The sequence below is a fragment of the Coregonus clupeaformis genome, chromosome 18, assembly GCF_020615455.1.
Source record: "Coregonus clupeaformis isolate EN_2021a chromosome 18, ASM2061545v1, whole genome shotgun sequence".
Lineage (NCBI taxonomy): Eukaryota > Metazoa > Chordata > Actinopteri > Salmoniformes > Salmonidae > Coregonus > Coregonus clupeaformis.
In genome coordinates this window covers 36,526,028-36,553,578 of record NC_059209.1, presented here as the reverse complement: position 1 = coordinate 36,553,578, position 27,551 = coordinate 36,526,028, and the positions used below count along the sequence as shown (strand labels likewise).

Genomic DNA, 27,551 nt, shown 5'->3' with positions numbered 1-27,551 from the left:
GTTGTTCACATGTGTACCTGCCCTCTCATTGGCTAGAATGGTCCCACCTGATCTTGCCTCCTCCTGACCGCCTTCAGTTCTATTAAGGCATTTATTTTCATTGTTAGAGCGGCCACTAGAGTATCTGGTCAATATAATGGATAGTCTGATGCAGCCCAAGGGTCAGACAAGCTGTGTTTCCACAGGCAGACCAATTCTGATGGGTTTTTTTTTACACTAATTGGTCTTTGACCAATTACACGTCAGGCAGAAATTAGCATTTGAATCAGGAAAGTTTCCTCTGGTGACCTCTACAAGCCAGAATGTTGAATAAAATGATATTTTAAAGTACTTTCCTGGTTGTCCGTGCATTTGGTCTTTTTGGAGGTAGGAATGTGAGACAATATACCCACAGGAAAGTAATAATTACATCAACTTCTCAAAGCGCTGGTAGTGCGTTCAGATTTCCATCACCTGAAGAGCACAAGATAAAAATACAGGTAGGAGATGCATGCATACTAGCCGAGCTGGTGCACCTGTTTACCTGGTTCTGCGCATGCTTTAGATTATAGAAATCTGAACGCACTACCAGCACTTTGAAAAGTTGATGTAATTATTACTTTCCCGTGGGTATATTGTCTCACATTCCTACCTCCAAAAAGACCAACCGCACAGACAACCGGGAAAGTATGTTCAAATATATATTCATAATATGTATTCAACATTCTGGCTTGTAGAGGTCATGAGAGAAAACTTTCCTGATTCAACACGCTCACTTCTGCCCGACTTAGTATTCAATGCAATTCAACAAAATCGGGTTTACAGGCAAGTTAGAGAAACAATCTCAGCTAATTAGCAAACTAGCGGGGTCCACCCTTGTTCCCTCACCTTTATGTTCCCTGGGCACTATGTACCCAATTGAACTAATTTCAACCAAAATTGGCATAAATGCTTATTTGTATTGTCAAATCAAATTTTATTGGTCACATACACATTTTTAGCAGATGTTATTGCGGGTGTAGCCAAATGCTTGTATTCCTAGCTCCAACAGTGCAGTAGTATCTAACTATTTCTAACAACTCACAACAATACACACAAATCCAAAAGTAAAAGAATGGAATTAATAAATATATAAATATTAGGAAGAGCAATGTCGGAGTGGCATTGCCTAAAATACAGTAGAATAGAATACAGTATATACACATATGAAATGAGTAAAGCAGTATATAAACATTATTAAAGTGACTAGTGTTCCATTATTAAAGTGAGCAGCCTCTAAGGTGCAGGGTTGAGTAACCGGGTGGAAGCCGGCTAGTGATGGCTATTTAACAGTCTGATGGCCTTGAGATAGAAGCTGTTTTTCAGTCTCTCAGTCCCAGCTTTGATGCACCTGTACTGATCTCGCCTTCTGGATGATAGCGGGGTGAACAGGACGTGGTTTCGGTGGTTGATGTCCTTGATGATCTTTTTGGCCTTCCTGTGACATCGGGTGCTGTAGGTGTCCTGGAGGGCAGGCAGTGTGCCCCCGGTGATGCGTTGGGCACACCGCACCACCCTCTGGAGAGCCCTGAGGTTGCGGGCGGTGCAGTTGCCGTACCAGGCGGTGGTACAGCATCTGTAAAAGTTTGTGAGGGTCTTAGGGGCCAAGCTGTGGCGCCTTCTTCACCACACTGTCTCATTTCAGATTGCCAGTGATGTGTATGCAGAGGAACTTGAAGCTTTTGACCTTCTCCACTGCGGTCCCGTCGATGTGGATAGGGGGGTGCACCCTCTGCTGTTTCCTGAAGTCCACGATCAGCTCCTTCGTTTTGTTGACGTTGAGGGAGAGGTTATTTTTCTAGCACCACTCCGCCAGGGCCCTCACCTCCAGCCCTGTAGGCTGTCTCGTCATTGTTGGTAATCAGGTCTACTATTGTTGGGTCGTCTGAAAGCTTGATGATTGAGTTGGAGGCGTGCGTGGCCACGCAGTCATGGGTGAACAGGGAGTAGAGGAGGGGGCTGAGCACGCACCCTTGTGGGGCCCCAGTGTTGCGGATCAATGAAGTGGAGGTGTTGTTTCCTACCTTCACCACCTGGGGGCGGCCCGTCAGGAAGTCCAGGACCCAGTTGCACAAGGCGGGGTTTAGACCCAGGGCCCCGAACTTAATGATGAGCTTGGAGGGTACTATGGTGTTGAAGGCTGAGCTAGTCAATGAACAGCATTCTTACATAGGTATTCCTCTTTTCCAGATGGGATAGGGCAGTGTGCAATGCGATGGCGATTGCATCGTCTGTGGATCTATTGGGGCGGTATGCAATTTGAAGTGGGTCTAGGGTGTCAGGTAAGGTAGAGGTGATATGATCCTTAACTAGCCTCTCAAAGCACTTCATGATGACAGAAGTGAGTGCTACACGGCGATAGTCATTTAGGTGGACATCTTGAAGCAAGTGGGGACAGCAGACTAGGATAGGGAGAGATTGAATATGTCCATAAACATGTCTGTCTGCGCCATCTTCAATATCAATTTGTAATCAAATGTGGAATTTTTGGGTGACCGAGTCATTAGAATAATACCCAGTGTGCTTTTGCAAGTGTTCATTTTCACATAACAGTATGGTCATCATTTACATTTTTACATTTTAGTCATTTAGCAGACGCTCTTATCCAGAGCGACTTACAGTTAGTGAGTGCATACATCCTTTTTTATACTGGCCCCACATGGGAATCGAACCCACAACCCTGGCGTTGCAAACGCCATGCTCTACCAACTGAGCTACATCCCTGCCGGCCATTCCCTCCCCTACCCTGGATGACGCTGGGCCAATTGTGCGCCGCCCCATGGTCATTTAGCAGACACTTATCACATCATAGTGCCATTACATTTCTGATACCAATGCAGTACATTTGGGGTGATAGGAGCCACAAAATTGTGAGGCACTATTTTTTTTTTTATGTACGGAAAGGTATTTTGTAATTGTGTTATTACAAAATACATTGTATTGTTGTTCAGGCCAGTGAAATACAAATGACAAAATACTCAAAAGTAATTTAAATATATATTTCAAAAACATGTAACAGAAATACTGCCCATCTCTGTTCCATGATGCAACAGTGGATAAACTCACCAAAAGATGTGTACATCAAGGATGTGAAAAATATAAGGCAGTGGAAACATGGGGCCGAGGGAACATGGAGCCGAGGGAACATACGACTTTGGAAACTATGGGAACATAGGGCTGAGGGAACATTGGCATGGTCCCCTAACTAGCCAGTACAACCCAGCATTGACAATTAGCAGGTTATGACACTATTTAGATCACAATAATATATAGCTGCCTAGCTACATAGCTAACTGACTAGTTATTGCTGCAACCTGGTCTCAGAGCATTTCGTATTATTCTGTATGTAAATCCGAGAAAATCAATTAAGCATATGTTACGAATCATATGGTATGTATTAATTTGTGGATGTCCATCACCCATTTCGTATGATATGTTACAAATTTCAATTCGTATTATATATTAAGAATTTCCAAATGTACAATATGTTACGAATCTGCAAACTTACAATGTGTTATGAATTTAAACATATGATATGTTACGAATTCTAGCTAGGTGGCTAACGTTAGCTGGGTTAGGGGTTATGGTTAGTGTTACATTTAGGAGTTAGGCTAAAGGGTTAAGGGAAGGGTTAGCTAAAAGGGTTAAGGTTAGGGGAAGGGTTAGCTAACAGCTAGCCGGCGCGACCGGCTGGGAGACCCATGGGGCGGCGACCGGGAGACCCATGGGGCGGCGCACAATTGGCCCAGCGTCGTCCAGGGTAGGGAATGTAGCTCAGTTGGTAGAGCATGGTGTTTGCAACGCCAGGGTTGGGGGTTCGATTCCCACGGGGGGCCAGTATGAAAAATAAAAAAAATATGTATGCACTCACTAACTGTAAGTCGCTCTGGATAAGAGCGTCTGCTAAATGACTAACATGTAATGATAAGTAGTTGAAAAGTTGCTAATTAGCCAAAATGCTAAAGTTGTCTGTGATGAGATTTAAACTCGCAACCTTTGGGTTGCTAGACCTTCGTGTTATACGCCCGACCAACCACCGCACTTTTGTTTTTTCCTTAAGTAACCATCTGTCTTCTGTAACCATACCAAACGTAACATATCACACTAATTAAGTATCCTATGTTACATCTAGTGTAGGAGATTACGCTGAGTTATTGAATTATACTAGCTAGCATAAATAGTTAGAACATTAGCTTGCTAATAACTTAGCTAGCTAAATCAGTGGCAAAGGCTACTAGCTATGTTTGCTAACGTTAGCTACTGGCCCGAGTTTGCTGGAGTCGACTGCTAAGAACTACTGTATGTAACATAAATGCATTGGCTATGCATCATTGCCAAGCTCTGATATAAGCGGACGGATTATTCTAAAAACTTGAATTGCATGAGAATTTAAGATAAAAAATAGTTTGTAGAACAGACCTTTTACAATCCTCCTGCAGGTCGCCATGTTTAAATCGCACCTGTGACGTGCCCTACGTTAAATTCGTCCCGTCTAGAAACAACGCAAGGCAACTTTGGTTCTGGTGGGGGGCAGACGGCGCTAGCGGAAGCCATGTTTGTTGATCTTCCTTCTGCCTCTTCGGAGTTCGGTACGTTCAGGGTCTGAACGTTCAACAACTCCGTCTGCATGTCTTTAACAATATCACCACTAAATATTCTCTACCACCCCCCGAATGCAGGTAATACATTTTTATTGTTCATGGTTGCAGTGACAATGTGTATCGGCCGAACGTCTCTCTGCATTTCTCCCGTACGTTTAGCCTCAACTCTTCCCAAGGTCCAAAGTGCCAGAGGTAGCTAGCTTGCTAGCGCAGGAGAGGGTGTGCTTTCGAGCCGCCCGTCAAATTACTCAAGACCCATGCCTTTGGTATATTTACTTTAGAAAGTAATGGGACGACACGTTCAGTTGGTGTGTTCAAGTTGTTAAAACTGCTGAGATGTATTTGTAGGTAGGTGCTGTCGCACAAGTACAAATGTGTCATGCATGCCATTGAATGGTTTTGACAGCTGGCAAGTAAACTTCTCTTGCAAAGCCAGGCCCGGTGTAGCTAGTTGCATAGCTGTTGCTACTTTTGACATTTAGCAATGCCCACTACTGTCAGATAACAAATCAACACGCAATTGTCACTGCATTTACTATCACCGGTATCTAGCTATCATTGCCAATTAGCTAGGTAACGTTATTGAAATGTAGCTAGTTTGGTTGGTTACTAAAGTGTTGTAGTTACTGTGTCATTATCAAAGACACAAATTAGCTGTATAAGCAGCTGTCAATGGACCTCGAAACGATATTCTCGGATGACAGCCCCGGTGTTTATTTCTTAAACTCGGTCAGCAGCCAAAGAACGAACCCTATTGAATCCCTATTGATACGGTGGTGTTGTTGCCACCATCAGTGGTATAGGACGTGTGGCCGACTTGTGTTTAAACAGATAATCAGATTATGTAACTACTAAGCGTGCTCCTAACTTCTTCCCTGCTAGCTACACTTCAACTTTGTTTTTCTTTGCATGACATTCTAAGTATTTGTCTTACTAATTGTTACTTCCTCTGTAGCTGCAAGCTTTCGATACCTTTCCCATGTAACTGACACCGGAATGCTTTCTCAGTGAGACATGTGCACACATATAACTAAAATATAAATGTGGGTCCTCCCACAATTAAAGATATTGAAGTTGGGCACCTCCTACAGACAGGAGGAACCCCAAGAGACCGTGTGTAATTCAAACCCTGGTGAATCAACATGTCTTGTGTAATAATCTGGCTTGTTGGTGTGTGTCTACTAGGCATTTGACCTGGTTCGTTGGTGTGTGTGTGTGTTCCTTAGATTAACAGGTATGCCAAAGGAAAAATATGATCCCCCGGATCCCCGCCGATTATACACCATCATGTCAGCTGAGGAGGCAGCCAACGGGAAGAAGTCACACTGGGCCGAGCTGGAGATATCAGGTCAGTCAGTCAGTTAGCTGGAGATATCAGGTCAGTCAGTCAGTTAGCTGGAGATATCAGGTCAGTCAGTCAGTTAGCTTGAGATATCAGGTCAGTCAGTCAGTTAGCTTGAGATATCAGGTCAGTCAGTCAGTTAGCTGGAGATATCAGGTCAGTCAGTCAGTTAGCTGGAGGTATCAGGTCAGTCAGTCAGTTAGCTGGAGGTATCAGGTTCGTCAGTCAGTTAGCTGGAGATATCAGGTCAGTTAGCTAGACATATCAAGTCAGTCAGTTAGCTGGAGATATCAGGTCAGTCAGTTAGTTAGCTGGAGATTTCAGGTCTGTCAGTCAGTTAGCTGGAGATATCAGGTCAGTTAGTTAGCTGGAGATATCAGGTCAGTTAGTTAGCTGGAGATATCAGGTCAGTTAGTTAGTTAGCTGGAGATATCAGGTCAATTAGTTAGCTGGAGATTTCAAGTCAGTCAGTCAGTTAGCTGGAGATATCAGGTCAGTCAGTCAGTTAGCTGGAGGTATCAGGTCAGTCAGTCAGTTAGCTGGAGGTATCAGGTTCGTCAGTCAGTTAGCTGGAGATATCAGGTCAGTCAGTCAGTTAGCTGGAGATATCAGGTCAGTCAGTTAGTTAGCTGGAGATTTCAGGTCTGTCAGTCAGTTAGCTGGAGATATCAGGTCAGTTAGTTAGCTGGAGATATCAGGTCAGTTAGTTAGCTGGAGATATCAGGTCAGTTAGTTAGTTAGCTGGAGATATCAGGTCAATTAGTTAGCTGGAGATTTCAAGTCAGTCAGTCAGTTAGCTGGAGATATCAGGTCAGTCAGTCAGTTAGCTGGAGATATCAGGTCAGTTTGTCAGTCAGTTAGCTGGAGATATCAGGTCAGTTAGTTAGCTGGAGATATCAGGTCAGTCAGTCAGTTAGTCAGTTAGCTGGAAATATCAGGTCAGTTTGTCAGTCAGTTAGCTGGAAATATCAGGTCAGTTAGTCAGTTAGCTGGAGATATCAGGTCAGTTAGCTGGAGATTTCAAGTCAGTCAGTCAGTTAGTTAGCTGGAGTTGTCAGGTCAGTCAGTTAGTTAGCTGGAGTTATCAGGTTAGTCAATTAGTCAGTCAGTCAGTGAGAGAAAGAAAGACGCTTTGGAAAAGCTAATAAAAAGCAAACAATCTGTCCTATTAAGTAGGGATGGGCATGAGTACTCAAATGGCGTCAAAACACGATCTTTAATCAGAGATAATAACAAATATATACAACTTTTTGGTCGAAAAGGTTGTCTTGAAGACCACATCAATTAGCTTTGATTCTAGTGTTCCATTTGTACATGTGTATTTGCGGGACACAACAAAAAAATAAACGAAGCCAAGCGTCACACAGTTGTTATAATAAATATTTGGTTCTGCTCCTTAAATTCCCTTTCCCCTCTGTGTGTCTCACTCGCTTAATTGCGTTCCGACCACTGCCTCTACACACGCACATTTATCACTAATTCAAAATGGCCTGGTTGACTGAAGTAGGGAAATATACGTTTCAACAATGAGCTGCAGTTTTTGAATAATTGCGTAATTTTCCGCTGAGGCTACTTTGTGCCTGTCACTAGTTACCATAGCCACAAAGTCAAAATTGGCTATATCTTAAAAATTCATGAAAACAAACATTTATATGTTGGTCTTAATTGAAGGTTAGGCATAAGATTAACAGTGTGGTTAAGGTTAGGATTAGGTTTAAAATTAGATTTTTAAGAAGCAAAATTGTACAAACAAGCAGGGTTTATGACTGTGGCTGTGGTAACTAGTGTTAGTGATGACCCCACTTTGCGAACTGCTAGTGGCATTTAGAATTGGTTAGCCTAGGCTATTACCCCCTGAACATAGACAGACAGGTTCCACACTGAAAATATGCAAATAGTTTGATAAAGACAAAGAGTGTATTTTCATCAGAATCATTAAGCCTAGGCCTACTCACCAAACAGATTTCATGGCCGTAATTCATCGCCATGCAGTGTTCAATGTAGAATTGTTTAATCCATTTAGTAAATACCAAGGAACAGGCAAAATAAACTACATCTAATGTCTGTTTTATTGAAAAGAAGACAGATTGTGTTTTCTAATCCTGAAAAATGCTAACCACTTCACACTATTCTGTTCTATTTTATTCTGTTATGTTACGTCGTGTTTTTTTTACTATAAAATAGGCGTGTCTTGACTGTGAAAAGGCCTCGGGAAATAAGAGCGTCTTGTCTGCTAAATTAACAAAACAAGACTATGCCGTTGCACAGCCACAGTCCCTTTTCTAGTACACCACACACAGACGTCACGCGCAGATGCGGCAGTAAGAAAGCCATCGCCATCTCCATCTGCGCTCATTCAACATAGCTTAGATGTACGTTTTTATTACTTCTAAACAAAATAACTTTTTATGGGGTTCTCATACACTTACAATGATGTTTTTGATTCTTGCTTGAACAGTCATTAAGATTATATTTGGTTGTGATCTTTGCAAAATAACTATTTTGGATGCAGCAGTTGTTAGCTAGGATGATAATGCTCATTGATATAGGCTGTAGCAAAAGCAAGCCAAAGAGCCATTTTACTGGTTGAAGTTGAAGTGTTTTAAGTATAATGCAGTTGATTTGTGATGATGACACAAACATTATATTAAGCAGGACATTCATACGAGCCTAAAAATCCAATTATAATCCAAAAGTAGCGTGAAATGCAGTCATAAGCAACATTTAAATAGAGGCTTTTTTTGCTGGCGTTCTATAAGAAATTGTCAACAGTGACGAGGCGACTCCGGGATGCTGACCTAGGCAGACTTACAAAGAAAAAGCCATATCTCAGACTGGCCAATAAAAATAAAACATTAAGATGGGCAAAAGAACACAGACACTGGACTTTTTCTTTGCAACTCTGCCTATGTACTCCCGAGTGGCGCAGTGGTCTAAGGCACTGCATCGCAGTGCTAGCTGTGCCACTAGAGATCCTGGTTCGAATCCAGGCTCTGTCGTAGCCGGCCGCGACCGGGAGACCCATGGGGCGGCGCGCACAATTGGCCCAGCGTCGTCCAGGGTAGGGGAGGGAATGGCCGGCAGGGGATGTAGCTCAGTTGGTAGAGCATGGCGTTTGCAACGCCAGGGTTGTGGGTTCGATAAAAAAATAATGTATGCACTAACTGTAAGTCGCTCTGGATAAGAGCGTCTGCTAAATGACTAAAATGTAAATGTAGGTCAGCATCCCGGAGTCGCCTCTTCACTGTTGACTTTGAGACTGGTGTTTTGCGGGTACTATTTAATGAAGTTGCCAGTTGAGGACCTGTGAGGCGTCTGTTTTTCAAACTAGACATTCTAATGTATTTGTCCTCTTGCTCAGTTGTGCACCGGGGCCTCCCACTCCTCTTTCTATTCTGGACAGTTTCCGCTGTTCTGTGAAGGGAGTAGTACACAGCGTTGTACGAGATCTTCAGTTTCTTGGCAATTTCTCGCATGGAATAGCCTTAATTTCTCAGAACAAGAATAGACTGACGAGTTTCAGAAGAATGTTCTTTGTTTCTGGCCATTTTGAGCCTGTAATCAAACCCACAATTGCTGATGCTCCAGATACTCAACTAGTCTCAAGAAGGCCAGTTTTATTGCTTCTTTAATCAGCACAACAGTTTTCAGCTGTGCTAACATAATTGCAAAATGATTTTCTAATGATCAATTAGCCTTTTAAAATGATAAACTTGGATTAGCAACACAACGTGCCATTGGAACACAGGACTGATGGTTGCTGATAATGGGCCTCTGTACGCCTATGTAGATATTCCATAAAAAAATCAGCCGTTTCCAGCTACAATAGCCATTTATAACATTAACAATGTCTACACTGTATTTCTGAAAAATTTGCTTTTCTTTCGAAAACAAGGACATTTCTAAGTGACCCCAAACTTTTGAACGGTAGTGTGTATAGCAGGGCAAGGTATAGGACAAGTATATGACTAAAACTGAAATCTGTTAGTGGGTGAAGTCAGTGGGAAGAATGTATGAACCAATAACATATATATGAACAGATAAGGGATAATGATACACATTACTTCACAATACAGATCACTTTGGGGAGGGAGGGAGGGAGGGAGGGAGGGAACATGGCACTGGTGGAATAAAGCACAATCCCATAAAGGCCGGTCAAAAGTTTGGACGCACCTACTCATTCAAGGGTTATTCTTTATTTTTACTATTTCCTACATTGTAGAATAATAGTGAAGACATCAAAACTATGAAATAACACATATGGAATCATGTAGTAACCAAAAAAGTGTTAAACAAATCAAAATATTTTAGATTCTTCAAAGAAGCCACCCTTTGCCTTGATGACAGCTTTGCACACTCTTGGCATTCTCTCAACCAGCTTCACCTGGAATGCTTTTCCAACAGTCTTGAAGGAGTTCCCACATATGCTGAGCACTTGTTGGCTGCTTTTCCTCCACTCAGCGGTCAAACTCATCCCAAACCATCTCAATTGGGTTGAGGTCGGGTGATTGTGGAGGCCAGGTCATCTGATGCAGCACTCCATCACTCTCCTTGGTAAAATAGCCCTTACACAGCCAAAGGTGTGTTGGGTCATTGTCCTGTTGAAAAACAAATGATAGTCCTACTAAGCGCAAACCAGATGGGATGGCGTATCGCTGCAGAATGCAGTGGTAGCAATGCTGGTTAAGTGTGCCTTGAATTCTAAATAAATCACAGACAGTGTCACCAGCAAAGCACCATCACACCATAACACCTCCTCCTCCATGCTTCATGGTGGGAACCACACATGCAGTGATCATACGTTCACCTACTTTGCGTCTCACAAAGACACGGCGGTTGGAACCAAAAATCTAAAATTTGGACTCATCAGACCAAATAACAGATTTCCACTGGTCTAATGTCCATTGCTTGTGTTTCTTGGCCCAAGTCTCTTCTTCTTATTGGTGTCCTTTAGTAGTGTTTTTTTTGCAGCAATTCGACCATGAAGGCCTGATTTCATGCAGTCTCCTCTGAACAGTTGATGTTGAGATGTGTCTGTTACTTGAACTCTGTGAAGCATTTATTTGGGCTTACATTTCTGAGGCTGGTAACTCTAATGAACTTATCGTCTGCAGCAGAGGTAACTCTGGGTCTTCCTTTCCTGTGGCGGTCCTCATGAGAGCCAGTTTCATCATGGCGCTTGATGGTTTTTGCGACTGCACTTGAAGAAACTTTAGAAGTTATTGAAATGTTCCATATTGACTGACCTTCATGTCTTGAAGTAATGATGTACTGTCGTTTCTCTTTGCTTATTTGAGCTGTTCTTGCCATAACATGGACTTGGTCTTTTACCAAATAGGGCTATCTTCTGTTTACCCCCACTGCCTTTTCACAACACAACTGATTGGCTCAAACGCATTAAGAAGGAAAGAAATTCCACAAATTAACTTTTAAGAAGGCACACCTGTTAATTGAAATGCATTCCAGGTGACTACCTCATGAAGCTGGTTGATAGTGTGCAAAGCTGTCATCAAGGCAAAGGGTGGCTATTTGAAGAATCTCAAATATAAAATATATTTTGATTTGTTTAACACTTTTTTGGTTACTACATGATTCCATATGTGTTATTTCATAGTTTTGATGTCTTCACTATTATTCTACAATGTAGAAAATAGTACAAATAAAGAAAAACCCTTGAATGAGTAGGTGTGTCCAAACTTTTGACTGGTACTGGTGTGTGTGTGTGTGTGTGTGTGTGTGTGTGTGTGTGTGTGTGTGTGTGTGTGTGTGTATATATATATATATGAAGTAGTAGTTTTTCCAGTGTAGCCCATATTATTATTTTATTTATTATTAGAGTACTGAGGTACTTGAAAAGAAATAATGCAAGTACTCGTGCAGTCAAACAAGGTCAAATGCCCATCCCTACTATGAAGAATGCCGTATTGGAAGCCTTGCCTGTATCGTTTAGTGCTAACAAGTATCACATTCATTTCACCCATCTCTCCTCTGTCTCCTCTCCAGGTCGAGTCAGGAGTCTGAGCAGTTCTCTGTGGACCCTCACCCACCTGACGGCTCTACACATCAACGACAACAACCTGAGTCGCATCCCGCCCGACATCGCCAAGCTGCCACACCTGGCCTACCTGAACCTGTCGTCCAACAAGCTCCGCAGCCTGCCCGCCGAACTCGGAAACATGGTGTCTCTCAGGTAAGAGCTCCTGTGTGGTTGTGTATTCCTGAAGTGGTGCTGGCACCGCTAAGGTTGTGGGTTCAATTCCGGTTGGGATCACATTCACTTACTGAAAATGTATGCACTCACTGTACTGTAAGTTGCTGTTTTATAGAAGCATTTGCAAAGTGGCATAAGATGCCACCAGAATGGTGGAGGTTTTCCACTTTCTACAGACGTTTTCCCTATCACTTTTTCCCCCCCCAGGGAATTGCTTTTAAACAACAATCTTTTGCGAGTTTTACCCTACGAACTGGGGCGGCTGTTCCAACTACAAACCCTGGGGCTAAAAGGTACGTCTTAGTTTGGCAACACTTTACTTTAAGGTTACCTTTTATAGTTCTATAAAGGGTTTATAATGACTTAATTAACTATTAATTACACATTTTTAGACACAGGTAACCACAGTGTTAGATTACTTATTATTATTATTATTATTATTATTATTATTAAGGCTTATTATTGTATCTCTGTGCAGGTAACCCTTTGTCCCAAGACATCCTCAACCTGTACCAGGAATCAGACGGAACCAGAAAGCTCTTGAACTACATGCTCGACAATCTAGCAGGTAAGTGGGTCCAACGATTTACATTACAACAAAACAACCGGTACGGCTCATACATATTTAAACAACCATTTAGTTTAAACCTGACCTGAGCACTACACCTGTCCTTTCTTTATTTAGTGCACCCAGAACAGCTCCCCCAGAGACCTTGGATCACCTTGAAGGAGCGAGACCCAATGATCCCTACAGGTACTTTAGGATAACTCCCATGTTAATTCTCAGTGGTAGTTACAGGTACTTTAGGGTAGTAGTAGTAGTAGTAGCAGTAGTATTACAAGTACTATTAGTAGCAGCAGCAGTAGTTGTAGTATAAGTATTATTATTATTATTAGTAGTAGTAGTACTAGTAATAGCAGCAGTAGTATAACAATTATTATAATTAGTAGTAGAATTAGTATTCGTAGCAGTAGTAGTAGCAGCATTAATAGTACTAGTATTATATATATTATTATTAGTAGAAGTATTGTTATTATTAGTAGTAGTATTATAAGTATTATTAGTAGCAGCAGTAGTAGTAGTACTATTAGCAGTAGTAGCAGTAGTACTAGTAGCAGTAGTATTAGAAGTATTATTAGTAACAGTAGTAGTAGTACTATTAGCAGTAGTAGCAGTGGTACTAGTAGCAGTAGTATTATAAGTATTATTAGTAGTAGTAGTAGTACTAGCAGTAGTAGTACCAGCAGCAGCAGTGGTAGTACTAGTAGCAGCAGTGGTAGTACTAGTAGCAGTAGTAGCAGTAGTAGTAGTAGTAGTAGCAGTACTGGTAGCAGCAGTAGTAGTAGTAACAGCAGTAGTAGTACTAGTAGTAGTACTAGTAGTAGTAGAAGCAGTACTAGTAGCAGCAGTAGTAGTACTAGTAGTAGTACTAGTAGTAGTAGAAGCAGTACTAGTAGCAGCAGTAGTAGTACTAGCAGCAGTAGTAGTAGTAGTACTAGCAGCAGTAGTAGTAGTAGTAGCAGTACTAGTAGCATCAGTAGCAGCAGTAGTAGTAGCAGCTGTAGTAGTAGTGATAATATAATATAATATGCCACTTAGCAGATGTTTTTATCCAAAGCGACTTATAGTCATGCGTGCATACATTTTTGTGTATGGGTGGTCCCGGGGATCGAACCCACTACCCTGGCGTTACAAGCGCGGTGCTCTACCAGCTGAGCTACAGAGGACCACTAGTAGCAGTAGTAGTAGCAGTAGCAGTAGTACTAGTAGTAGTAGTAGTAGTGGTATTAGTAGTACTAATAGCAGCAGTAGTAATAGTAGTAGTAGTGGTATTAGTAGTAGTAGTGGTATTAGTAGTAGTGGTAGTAGTAGTAGTAGTAGTAGTAGTAGTAGTAGTAGTAGTAGTACTAATAGCAGCAGTAATAGTAGTAGTAGTACTAATAGCAGCAGTAATAGTAGTAGCAGCAGTAGTAGTACTAATAGCAGCAGTAGTGGTATTAGTAGTAGTAGTAGTAGTAGTACTAGTAGCAGCAGTAGTGGTATTAGTAGTAGTAGTAGTAGTAGTAGTAGTACTAGTAGCAGCAGTAGTGGTATTAGTAGTAGTAGTAGTAGTAGTAGTAGTAGTAGTAGTAGTACTAATAGCAGCAGTAGTAGTCTTGATAGCACTACTACATACAGTTGAAATCGGAAGTTTACATACACTTAGTTTGGAGTCATTAAAACTCGTTTTTCAAACACTCCACAAATTTCTTGTTAACAATCTATAGTTTTGACAAGTTGGTAAGGACATCTACTTTGTGCATGACACAAGTAATATTTCACTTATAATTCACTGTATCACAATTCCAGTGGGTCAGAAGTTTACATACGCTAAGTTGACTGTGCCTTTAAACAGCTTGGAAAATCCAGAAAATGATGTAATGGCTTTAGAAGCTTCTGATAGGCTAATTGACATAATTTGAGTCAATTGGAGGTGTACCTGTGGATGTATTTCAAGGCCTACCTTCAAACTCAGTGCCTCTTTGCTTGACATCATGGGAAAATAAAAAGTAATCAGCCAAGACCTCAGCAAATAAAATTGTAGACCTCCACAAGTCTGGTTCATCCTTGGGAGCAATTTCCAAATGCCTGAAGGTACCACGTTCATCTTTACAAACAATAATACGCAACTATAAACACCATGGGACCACGCAGCCGTCATACCGCTCAGGAAGGAGATGCGTTCTGTCTCCTAGAGATGAACATACTTTGGTGCGAAAAGTGCAAATCAATCCCAGAACAACAGCAAAGGACCTTGTGAAGATGCTGGAGGAAACAGGTACAAAAGTATATATATCCACAGTAAAACGAGTCCTATATCGACATAACCTGAAAGGCAGCTCAGCAAGGAAGAAGCCACTGCTCCAAAACCGCCATAAAAAAGCCAGACTACGGTTTGCAAATGCACATGGGGACAAAGATCGTACTTTTTGGAGAAATGTCCTCTGGTCTGATGAAACAAAAATAGAACTGTTTGGCCATAATGACCATCGTTATGTTTGGAGGAAAAAGGGGGCACTTGCAAGCCGAAGAACACCATCCCAACCGTGAAGCACGGGGGTGGCAGCATCATGCTGTGGGGGTGCTTTGCTGCAGGAGGGACTGGTGCACTTCACAAAATAGATGGCATCAGGAGGAAGGAAAATTATGTGGATATATTGAAGCAACATCTCAAGACATCAGTCAGGAAGTTAAAGCTTGGTCGCAAATGGGTCTTCCAAATGGACAATGACCCCAAGCATACTTCCTAAGATCTGGCAAAATGGCTTAAGGACAACAAAGTCAAGGTATTGGAGTGGCCATCACAAAGCCCTGACCTCAATCCTATAGAAAATTTGTGGGCAGAACTGAAAAAGTGTGTGCGAGCAAGGAGGTCTATAAACCTGACTCAGTTACACCAGCTCTGTCAGGAGGAATGGGCCAAAATTCACCCAACTTATTGTGGGAAGCTTGTGGAAGGCTACCCGAACCGTTTGACCCAAGTTAAACAATTTAAAGGCAATGCTACCAAATACTAATTGAGTGTATGTAAACTTCTGACCCACTGGGAATGTGATGAAAGAAATAAAAGCTTAAATAAATCATTCTCTCTACTATTATTCTGACATTTCACATTTTTTAAATAAAGTGGTTATCCTAACTGACCTAAGACAGGACATTTTTACTAGGATTAAATGTCAGGAATTGTATAAAACTGAGTTTAAATGTATTTGGCTAAGGTGTATGTAAACTTCCAATTTCCAACTGTATGTCATGATGCATGTCATTGAGTTGTCCTTGTCCCCGCCTCCCTTCTCCTCCCTCCCTCTCTCAGCCATGTTCACGGTGATGTGTTACAACGTGTTGTGTGACAAGTACGCCACCCGTCAGCTCTACGGCTACTGCCCCTCCTGGGCCCTCAACTGGGAGTACAGGAAGAAGGGCATCATGGAGGAGATCACACACTGTGACGCCGACATCATCAGTCTACAGGTAGGGTCTGACATCATCAGTCTACAGGTAGGGTCTGACATCATCAGTCTACAGGTAGGGTCTGACATCATCAGTCTACAGGTAGGGTCTGACATCATCAGTCTGTGAGGAAATGTTTGTGGACCCCAGGAAGAGTAGCTGTTGCGATTTATACCCGTTCATGGGTATATAATAAAACCAGTAAACCTTCACACGTCCAGATAGATAGTAGTTTAGCCCGTGTGTTAGATGTGTTCTTGTACGGGAGCTTATTTTCTTTGAATAACAGGGTTTCAGTAGATCCCATTCAGACGCAGCCTGCATCTTTTACACCGGAGGAGAAGTGAACATCCACTGAACTACTCCTAAGGTGACAGTCATCTTGGTCGTGTGTCCTCAGGAGGTGGAGACGGAGCAGTACTACGCCCTCTTCCTGGAGACTCTGAAGGACCGTGGGTACGACGGGTACTTCTGCCCAAAGTCTCGTGCCAAACTAGTCTCAGAACAGGAGAGGAAGCACGTGGACGGATGTGCCGTGTTCTTCAAGACCGAGAAGTGAGTAAATTCAATCAATCATTTTAATTTATAAAACGCCCTTTTTACATCAGCAGTGCTTTACAGCAAAGTTCTTTACAGATACCCAGCCTAAAAGTGAATCATTTCAAATAATTTACCTGTGCTTGATTGAACTTGCCTCTTGCAATGGGAACCTATTAAAAAAGTGCAAACCCTACCCACAAGGCACTCCAGGCAGGCTTAAATCAAATGCTCAAAGTATTTGAAAGATTTTAAATAGTGTTTGAACCCCGGTCTGGTTATGTTTCAGATTTACTCTGGTGCAGAAACACACGGTGGAGTTCAACCAGGTTGCCATGGCGAACTCTGAGGGTTCAGAGGTCATGTTGAACAGGGTCATGACCAAGGACAACATCGGGGTCGCTGTCCTGCTGGAGGTCAACAAGGACATGTTCTCTGGTGGTGAGGAACCTGTCAATCAGTCAATCAATCAATCTTTATATCTGTACACTCAATCAGCCAATCAATCAACTTTATTAATAGTATTCATTCCATGTGAGTATCTTAAAGGCCCAGTGCAGTCAGAAATGTGATCTTCCTGTGTTTTATATATATTTCCACACTGAGGTTGGAATAATACTGTGAGAAATACAAAGCCTTTTTAGTGTAAGAGCTGTTTGAAAAGACCGTCTGAAATGTCCTCCTGTTTTGGTGGGATGGAGTTTTGGCCTGCCTGGTGAGATCACCAGGCGGTAAATTAGTTAATAGACCAATAAGAAAGAGAGTTCCAAACGTCTCTGCCAATAACAGCTAGTTATTCAGTTAGTTCAGTTTTCCCCTCCACAATCAGACCACTTCCAGACCACTTCCAGACAGTCCTAGCAAAATTCTTGCTTGAGAAATTGCTCTTAAGCGCATATGCTAAAGCTAAATTATGAAAATGTCAAATCAACCTTCAACAGCATTCTCCTGTCTCTGTACTAGAGATCACCATGATTTGTTTTTCCCATATAGTGTTTTTACCAGTACCTAACTCTACCAGTAGATGGAAGTCCCTACTTATCCTAAGTCCTGAACGTTTACTTGACAAAACTTTAGTTTGATTTAGGTTGGCCTGGTACAATGCAAACAAGTCCACTACTTTCAAGTTTCAAGGTCACCTGAAAATACCGTTAAATACTTGAAACGTTCTTGACATAATCTATTTGGCCAAGGTGTGGTTAACTAACTCTTACCACTGTTCTGTGGACTGTAAGGAAAATGGACAATAAAGTATTTGTCTTCTTCTTCTGTTTGTCAGGCATGAAGCCTCTGCACGAGACACAGCTCATCTTAGTGGCTAACGCCCACATGCACTGGGACCCAGAGTTCTGTGACGTCAAGCTGATCCAGACCATGATGTTCCTGTCTGAGCTGAAGAGCATCACCGAGAGGGCGCTGAGCTCCGTGGCAACAGGCTCCCCGACCTCCGACCCCGCCTCTATCCCTATCGTCCTCTGTGCTGACCTCAACTCCCTGCCAGACTCTGGTAAGGACCTGACCCTTTGACCTGGCTCAGAACTAACCCTAACACCTAACCCTTTTCAGTGAAGCAAGGCTGTGCTCCATGTTATCTGTTACTCAGGTACTCCCAACACACTAGAAAACAGAGGTTAACTGTTTCAATGCCCCCCTTTCCCCATCCAGTATTAACTGTTTCCATGTCCCCCCCCACCAGGTGTAGTGGAGTAACGGTGGTGTACTGTTTCCATGTCCCCCCCACCAGGTGTAGTGGAGTACCTGAGTAACGGTGGTGTAGCAGAGAACCATAAGGACTTCAGAGAGCTGCGCTACAACGAGGCTCTCACCAACTTCAGCTGCCGGGGGAAGAACGGACCTTCTGACGGCAGCATCACACACAGCTTCCAGTTGAAAAGCGCCTACCAGGACAGCCTCATGTCTTATACCAATTATACATATGACTTCAAGGTAGGTTACACCTTAATACACCAACTATATATAGTTGAAGTCTGAAGTTTACATACACTTAGTTTGGAGTCATTAAAACTCGTTTTTCAACCACTCCACAAATTTCTTGTTAACAAACTATAGTTTTGGCAAGTCGGTTAGGACATCTACTTTGTGCATGACACAAGTAATTTTTCCAACAATTGTTTACAGACAGATTATTTCACTTATAATTCACTGTATCACAATTCCAGTTGGTCAGAAGTTTACATACACTAAGTTGACTGTGCCTTTAAACAGCTTGGAAAATTCCAGAAAATGATGTCATGGCTTTAGAAGCTTCTGATAGGCTAATTGACATCATTTGAGTCAATTGGAGGTGTACCTGTGGATGTGTTTCAAGGCCTACCTTCAAACTCAGTGCCTCTTTGCTTGACATCATGGGAAAATCAAAAGAAATCAGCCAAGAACTCAGCAAAAAAATTGTAGACCTCCACAATTCTGGTCCATCCTTGGGAGCAATTTCCAAACACCTGTTCATCTGTACAAACAATAGTACGCAAATATAAACACCATGGGACCACTCAGCCGTCATACCGCTCAGGAAGGAGACGCGTTCTGTCTCCTTCCTGCTACTACTACTACTACTGCTACTACTACTACTACTGCTACTACTACTACTACTGCTACTACTACTACTACTGCTACTACTACTGCTACTACTACTACTACTGCTACTACTACTGCTACTGCTACTACTACTACTACTACTGCTACTACTACTACTGCTGCTACTACTACTACTGCTACTACTACTGCTACTACTACTACTGCTACTACTACTACTACTACTACTACTGCTACTACTACTACTACTACTACTACTACTACTACTACTACTACTACTACTACTACTACTACTACTACTAGTACTACTACTACTGCTGCTACTAGTACTACTACTACTACTACTACTACTACTACTACTACTACTACTAGTACTACTACTACTGCTGCTACTAGTACTACTACTACTACTACTGCTACTACTACTACTGCTGCTACTACTACTACTACTACTACTGCTACTGCTACTACTACTACTACTGCTGCTACTAGTACTACTACTACTACTACTGCTGCTACTAGTACTACTACTACTGCTGCTACTAGTACTACTACTAGTACTAAGAGATGAACGTACTTTGGTGCGAAAAGTGCAAATCAATCCCAGAACAACAGCAAAGGACCTTTTGAAGATGCTGGAGGAAACGGGTACAAAAGTATCTATATCCACAGTAAAACGAGTCCTATATCGACATAACCTGAACGGTCGCTCAGCAAGGAAGAAGCCACAGCTCCAAAACCGCCATAAAAAAGCCAGACTACGGTTTGCAACTGCACATGGGGACAAAGATCGTACTTTTTGGAGAAATGTCCTCTGGTCTGATGAAACAAAAATAGAACTGTTTGGCCATAATGACCATCGTTATGTTTGGAGGAAAAAGGGTGCACTTGCAAGCCGAAGAACACCATCCCAACCGTGAAGCATGGGGGTGGCAGCATCATGCTGTGGGGGTGCTTTTCTGCAGGAGGGACTGGTGCACTTCACAAAATAGATGGCATCATGAGGAAGGAAAATTATGTGGATATATTGAAGCAGCATCTCAAGACATCAGTCAGGAAGTTAAAGTTTGGTCGCAAATGGGTCTTCCAAATAGACAATGACCCCAAGCATACTTCCAAAGTTGTGGCAAAATGGCTTAAGGACGAGGAAGTCAAGGTATTGGAGTGGCCATCACAAAGCCCTGACCTCAATCCTATAGAAAATGTGTGGGCAGAACTGAAAAAGCGTGTGCGAGCAAGGGGGCTTACAAACCTGACTCAGTTACACCAGCTATGTCAGGAGGAATGGGCCAAAATTCACCCAACTTATTGTGGGAAGCTTGTGGAAGGCTACCCGAAAAGTTTGACCCAAGTTAAACAATTTAAAGGCAATGCTACCAAATACTAATTGAGTGTATGTCAACTTCTGACCCAATGGGAATGTGATGAAAAAAAATAAAAGCTGAAATAAATCATTCTCTTTACTATTATTCTGACATTTCACATTCTTCAAATAAAGTGGTGATCCTAACTGACCTAAGACAGGGAATATTTACTAGGATTAAATGTCAGGAATTGTGTAAAACAGAGTTTAAATGTATTTGGCTAAGGTGTATGTAAACTTCTGACTTCAACTGTATATATATATATAACTATATACAGTGCATTCGGAAAGTCTTCAGACCCCTTGAATTTTTCCACATTTTGTTACGTTACAGCCTTATTCTAAAATTGATTAAATTATGTTTTCCCCTCATCAATCTACACACAATACCACATAATGACAAAGCGAAAACAGGTTTTTAGAATTTTTTGCAAAAACCAAGCCATGAGGTCGAAGGAATTGTCCGTAGAGCTCCGAGACAGGATTGTGTCGAGGCACAGATCTGGGGAAGGGTACCAAAAAATGTCTGCAGCATTGAAGGTCCCCAAGAACACAGTGGCCTCCATCATTCTTAAATGGAAAAAGTTTGGAACCACCAAGACTCTTCCTAGAGCTGGCCGCCTGGCCAAACTGAGCAATCGGGGGAGAAGGGCCTTGGTCAGGTAGGTGACCGAGAAGCCGATGGTCACTCTGACAGAGCTCCAGAGTTCTTCTTCTGATGGGAGAACCTTCCAGAAGGATAACCATCTCTGAAGCACTCCACCAATCAGGCCTTTATGGTAGAGTGGCCAGACGGAAGCCACTCCTCAGTAAAAGGCACATGACAGCCCGCTTGGAGTTTGCCAAAAGGAACCTAAAGACTCTCAGACCATGAGAAACAAGATTCTCTGGTCTGATGAAGTTATGTAAGTGTGATATTTCCGTTTTTTTTTTAAATATACAGTGGGGGAAAAAAGTATTTAGTCAGCCACCAATTGTGCAAGTTCTCCCACTTAAAAAGATGAGAGAGGCCTGTAATTTTCATCATAGGTACACGTCAACTATGACAGACAAATTGAGAATAAAAAAATCCAGAAAATCACATTGTAGGATTTTTAATGAATTTATTTGCAAATTATGGTGGAAAATAAGTATTTGGTCACCTACAAACAAGCAAAATTTCTGGCTCTCACAGACCTGTAACTTCTTCTTTAAGAGGCTCCTCTGTCCTCCACTCGTTACCTGTATTAATGGCACCTGTTTGAACTTGTTATCAGTATAAAAGACACCTGTCCACAACCTCAAACAGTCACACTCCAAACTCCACTATGGCCAAGACCAAAGAGCTGTCGAAGGACACCAGAAACAAAATTGTAGACCTGCACCAGGCTGGGAAGACTGAACCTGCAATAGGTAAGCAGCTTGGTTTGAAGAAATCAACTGTGGGAGCAATTATTAGGAAATGGAAGACATACAAGACCACTGATAATCTCCCTCGATCTGGGGCTCCACGCAAGATCTCACCCCGTGGGGTCAAAATGATCACAAGAACGGTGAGCAAAAATCCCAGAGAAAAATCCCAAAAAACCTGCAGAGAGCTGGGACCAAAGTAACAAAGCCTACCATCAGTAACACACTACGCCGCCGGGGACTCAAATCCTGCAGTGCCAGACGTGTCCCCCTGCTTAAGCCAGTACATGTCCAGGCCCGTCTGAAGTTTGCTAGAGTGCATTTGGATGATCCAGAAGAGGATTGGGAGAATGTCATATGGTCAGATGAAACCAAAATAGAACTTTTTGGTAAAAACTCAACTCGTCGTGTTTGGAGGACAAAGAATGCTGAGTTGCATCCAAAGAACACCATACCTACTGTGAAGCATGGGGGTGGAAACATCATGCTTTGGGGCTGTTTTTCTGCAAAGGGACCAGGACGACTGATCCGTGTAAAGGAAATAATGAATGGGGCCATGTATCGTAAGATTTTGAGTGAAAACCTCCTTCCATCAGCAAGGGCATTGATGATGAAACGTGGCTGGGTCTTTCAGCATGACAATGATTCCAAACACACCGCCCGGGGCAACGAAGGAGTGGCTTCGTAAGAAGCATTTCAAGGTCCTGGAGTGGCCTAGCCAGTCTCCAGATCTCAACCCCATAGAAAATCTTTGGAGGAAGTCGAAAGTCTGTGTTGCCCAGCGACAGCCCCAAAACATCACTGCTCTAGAGGAGATCTGCATGGAGGAATGGGCCAAAATACCAGCAACAGTGTGTGAAAACCTTGTGAAGACTTACATAAAACGTTTGACCTGTGTCATTGCCAACAAAGGGTATATAACAAAGTATTGAGAAACTTTTGTTATTGACCAAATACTTATTTTCCACCATCATTTACAAACAAATTCATTAAAAATCCTACAATGTGATTTTCTGGATTTTTTTTCCTCATTTTGTCTGTCATATTTGACGTGTACCTATGATGAAAATTACAGGCCTCTCTCATCTTTTTAAGTGGGAGAACTTGCACAATTGGTGGCTGACTAAATACTTTTTTTCCCTACTGTACATTTGCAAAAAATTATAAAAACCTGTTTTTGCTTTGTCATTATGTGGTATTGTGTGTAGTTGGATGAGGGGAAAAAAAACATTGAATACATTTTAGAGTAAGGCTGTAACGTAACAGTGTGGAAAAAGTCAAGGGGTCTGAGTACTTTCTGAATGCTCTCTCCATGACCTCAAGGTAGGCTACATTTGAATACACCAAATATATATATGACTTCAAGGTAAAACTGGGCTGCTCTGGAATAGGATCTGTCTTCAGTTTTAGTGCTCAAAATTGATGTCAGTTTACGGCCCATTTAGAAAAGCCTAGGAATCCCTGACCCAGCAGTGTTTCAGATTTTTTACGTGTAACAATAGTAAAGAAAATCTCTCTTTCATTCTCCGTTTCCCCCTCTCACCTTCTCCCCCTCTTCCCTGCTCTCCCTCCTTCCGCAGGGCGTGATCGACTACATCTTCTTCTCCAAGACTCACATGTCTGTAGCCGGCCTGCTGGGCCCCCTGGAGACTCAGTGGTTAACGGACAACAACATCACCGGGTGTCCCCACCCCCACATACCCTCTGACCACTTCTCTCTGCTCGCCCAGCTGGAGCTCCACCCGCCCGTCACCTCCTCTTCCTCCCTCAACGGCCTGCACCTGGCCGTCCACAGGTAGTGGGGCCACAGCCTCTCACCCCTGATCCTTGACCTTTTGAACCCCTAATGCCCCGCCCCATCTCTGCCGAACAGGACCCTTTGCAGTCTTATCACGATCTCAAATCACAAACAAACAAACTCAGACAACCCACCTCCCAAAGGAGTATTCACCCGTTCTGCTCCTCTTTTAACCTCCATTTTGCACACTGATTGGATTCCTGCTTGTTTTCTTTCTTCGTCTACATGAACGGCTTGATACCAAATTAGGGTTGGGATTTGTGTTTTGTGTTGTTTTCTGGTCACATTACATACTGCTGCTCTTCTTGGAAACTCCCAAATGCGAGTTCGAAATAGCACCCTATTCCCTATATAGTGCACTACTTTTGACCAGAGCCCAATGTGGGCCAAAAATAGTGCACTATATAGGGAATAGGGTTCCATTTGGGAGGGAGCCCCAAGTTCAGGTCATCCTGATCTGATGTCAGTGTTTTTGCCTTAAACCTGGTCTGGATATGGCGGCTTTTTCTCACATAACCTTCTACAGTACAATGACAGCCGACATCTGAATTCTCTCCGTTCGATTTTGAGGTACCCAATCCTCAAGACAACTACTTACATATTTTACAAATATGACATCCGAAAGTTCTGAATTGTATTTTATGATAATGTTAAGTCCCGTCATTTCAACATAAATGTTACCCCAACACATTTTTGTTATTCTGCTAAATACACAAATGGATTTGGGTTTGGAACTTTTCAGTATCAATTTATTTGGAGTAAAGTATGGTAAGAAGAGATATGTGCTTTTTAACACTACATCAGTATATCAGCCTAAGATAAAATGTCAGATTTCAATATGGAAATCAAAATGTGAAAATGTCATCTTCAGCTAGCTTCTACGGAAACCTATAGGATCGATCATTGAACAGGATCCCAGCCCTACTAACTCAAACACAGTACCTGTACGAATTTACGTTGCTCTCACCTCATGCTGCTATTTATGTTGACACTATGCACTGATTTTTCCCTTGCCTGTTTGAGTTGCTTGCGAGTGGCGTGTGCCCCTGACCCAGACCAAAATTAACTTATGGGTTGCAGTCATTTTAGATATCTGTCTTTGGGGCCTCCCGAGTGGCGCAGCGGTCTAAGGCACTGCATCGCAGTGCTAGAGGCGTCACTGACCCGGGTTCGATCCAACGCTGGCCATGACCGGGAGGCCCATGAGGCGGCGCACAATAGGCCCAGCGGGTTAGGAGAGGGTTTGGCGGGCCGGGCGCCTGCAAGCTGACTTTGGTCGGCAGTTGTACAGTGTTTCTTCTGACACATTGGTGCGGCTGGCTTCCGGGTTAAGTGAGCAGTGTGTCCAGAAGCAGTGTGGCTTGGGTTGTGTTTCGGAGGACGCCTGGCTCTCGACCTTCGCCTCTCCCGAGTCCATACGGGAGTTGCAGCGATGGGATGAGACTATAACTACCAATTGGATATCGTGAAACTGGGGAGAAAAAGGTAAAGGGGTAAAAGTTTAAAAATGAAGAAAAAGATACCGGTCTTTGACCAACATGTCTTGGTAATCATTATGATTTTATCTTGGTAATCATTATGATTTGGTCTTTAGCTTTTAAACTGCAGTGCTTTTAACACCTTTAGTCTTTAGCCCAACTTCCCTGATGCTCAAAGCCCAAACTTCCCTGATGCTCAAAGCCCAAACTTCCCTGAGGTTCATAGCCCTGAGGCTCAGAGTCCCAAGAGTCCTCATCAATCCATCAATGTTTGACTGATAGATTGATTGAAGAATCCTCCCAAAACCAATCACATTTGCTTGCCAGTTGTTGCATTATCTACGTATTAAGAGTCATGAGAACGGATTGGTGTGGTCATATCCTATCAGTGATTAATGCGTAGGGGTACTGGGCTCCATTTGGGACACAGCTTAACTCAATCTGATGTCCTCTCACTGAGGTGGAATCCAGGGCTATACTATGCATTCAAAAACACCTCTTCTGTTCAAGACCTAGACACTAGAGTAGCGTCCTCCTCCTCCTCCTGCTTGTGAAGGCTTTCAAATCCCTAGGTCCATAGCAAGTACTTGGAAAATGTATGTTACACATACACTAATGCACAGGCTATATAGCTGACACAGGGTTTTCTGAGTTTTGGGGTAGCACCCTGCAAATAACTAATAAATAGGTTATTACTGAGTAATTATCATTTTACCATGTAATTTCTTAGGAAGTACCTGGTAATTTCTGTAACTCTCTAAAGTGCTACAGAGTTGAGGGGTTGTAAAGCAATCAAACTTAGCGTTTGTTCCCAGAGGTATTTGAATGAAAGAAGCCATATATTTATGGGGATAAGGTTTGAACAATGCTGGTAACTTTCTCAAAATTCCCAGGTTTTCCAGAAATCCTGGTTAGAAGATTCCCTGATCAAGAGGGAATAAGCAGGAAATCCGGAATTCTCCAACCAGGATTTCTGGAAAACCTAGGGAATTATGGGAAAGTTCACAAAATGTTGCAACCCTAATGGGGCTATAATAATACCATGGCAACGCTATACTGTGTGTGCAGGTTGAAGCTGCATTGAGTCGACATAACAGAACGTTATAACATGCCTTGACAACATTGGCTTTGCTTTATTTGCACATGATTATCTAACATGCTATGCCTCCGATTTCAATGACTTTTGTGAAACCAGCCTGCCAGATACAGTGAGAGGGGACATTTCTGGGCCCATACTTCACGCCCCAGATCTTAATTTAGTGGGGTACGACTACATTTATGGCAGTTGTATATTAAACCAGATATTATCGTCTTTGGTGCCTGTCTGATCACCATAACTGCTTTACATCCGTTGGGGGTAATATACAATTTTGCTAGCCTGGTCCCAGATACACTATATACACAAAAGTATGTGGAACCCTTCAAATTAGTGGATTTGGCTATTTCAGCGTACGCCCGTTGCTGACAGGTTTGTCAATCTGATCTGTATGCCCAGTCAATGTGTGAAATACCCCCAGCTCATCACAGTACTGAGAGCAGTATGTGAACCAATGGTTCCATCGAAGCTTGTTTTTAAACTATGGGCATTTATGTTGCTGATCTAAATGCAGACTATAAATTGGTACTTTGTACAAAAACAGTGTTACATGCTTTTGAAAAGAGATAATTGCTAAATGGCTTTTTATTAATTTGTGACTGAAGATTTTAATGTGAAATCCATCTAAATGGTCAAATGATGGTCAACTCTTTCTAAATCAATTTTTTTTGTCCCTTTTTTCAGCTGATGATCTCCTAGTCTTCCCTAGGACTTTCATTTTTTTAACAAGGACTCCCACTCCCAAACACCATAATCATTTCACCCCTCCACATATCTAATTGAATATCACAGCCATTGTTTTTTCTCTCATGAACACGTGCACTAGGACTTTACATGTGTATCAAAGTTAGTTTTGTAGAGCACATCCATTTTCTTACAACAGCGTCCACGTCCCTCGTTTGTACAGTACACTATCTCTCCAACAGCAGCACTGCCTAGGAAAATAAGTTTGCGTTTACACAGGCAGACCAAATCTGACCTTTTGCCACTGACTTTTGACCAATCAGATCAGATTTTCTGCCAATAATTGGTCAAAAGATCAGAATGGGCTGCCTGTTTACACCCAGCCTGAGTAGCTCAGACTAACCATGCGCCAACATCTATCCATCTATCCATCCATCCATCCATCCATCCATCCATTCATCCATCTATCCATCCTATCCATCCATCCATC

General features: G+C 42.4%; 2 protein-coding genes across 6 annotated transcripts in view; one reads left to right on the top strand and one right to left on the bottom strand.

The window, feature by feature from the left end:
* The window catches only part of LOC121530765 (39S ribosomal protein L1, mitochondrial), a 26,184-nt gene extending 18,011 nt beyond the window's left edge, over positions 1-8,173 (bottom strand). The window contains exon 1 of one of the 2 annotated variants that reach the window (XM_041835990.2): positions 7,917-8,173. Coding sequence is in view for 1 of the 2 variants with exons in the window: in XM_041835989.2 (XP_041691923.2) it covers positions 4,438-4,465 (28 nt within the window). In the remaining variant the exon portion in view is untranslated. Of the gene's footprint in view, positions 1-4,437; positions 4,547-7,916 lie in introns of those variants that run through there. The other variant, XM_041835989.2, reaches the window with a different exon arrangement.
* On the top strand, positions 4,526-27,551 carry LOC121530764 (CCR4-NOT transcription complex subunit 6-like). Of its 4 annotated transcripts, XM_041835987.1 has the most exons (13): positions 4,558-4,697; positions 5,846-5,967; positions 11,965-12,151; positions 12,380-12,465; positions 12,651-12,740; positions 12,858-12,926; positions 16,027-16,184; positions 16,564-16,718; positions 16,990-17,141; positions 17,980-18,207; positions 18,445-18,647; positions 23,586-23,800; positions 27,062-27,551. In XM_041835987.1, the coding sequence occupies exons 2-13, from the start codon at positions 5,856-5,858 to the stop codon at positions 27,063-27,065; spliced, it is 1,659 nt and encodes a 552-aa protein (XP_041691921.1). In that variant the 5' UTR covers positions 4,558-4,697; positions 5,846-5,855; the 3' UTR covers positions 27,066-27,551. The 4 variants fall into 4 exon arrangements, with proteins under 4 accessions (XP_041691920.1, XP_041691921.1, XP_041691918.1 ...); XM_041835986.1 differs by lacking the exon at positions 27,062-27,551 and having other exon boundaries at positions 4,526-4,607; positions 23,586-24,529; XM_041835984.1 differs by lacking the exon at positions 27,062-27,551 and having other exon boundaries at positions 23,586-24,529.

Bases quoted from the DNA above. Each gene is read 5' to 3' on its own strand.
- LOC121530764 (XM_041835987.1), top strand. From the start codon at position 5,856: ATGCCAAAGGAAAAATATGATCCCCCGGATCCCCGCCGATTATACACC. The intron at 5,968-11,964 runs GTCAGTCAGTCA...TCTCCTCTCCAG, and splicing joins GGCCGAGCTGGAGATATCAG to GTCGAGTCAGGAGTCTGAGC. The intron at 12,466-12,650 runs GTACGTCTTAGT...ATCTCTGTGCAG, and splicing joins ACAAACCCTGGGGCTAAAAG to GTAACCCTTTGTCCCAAGAC.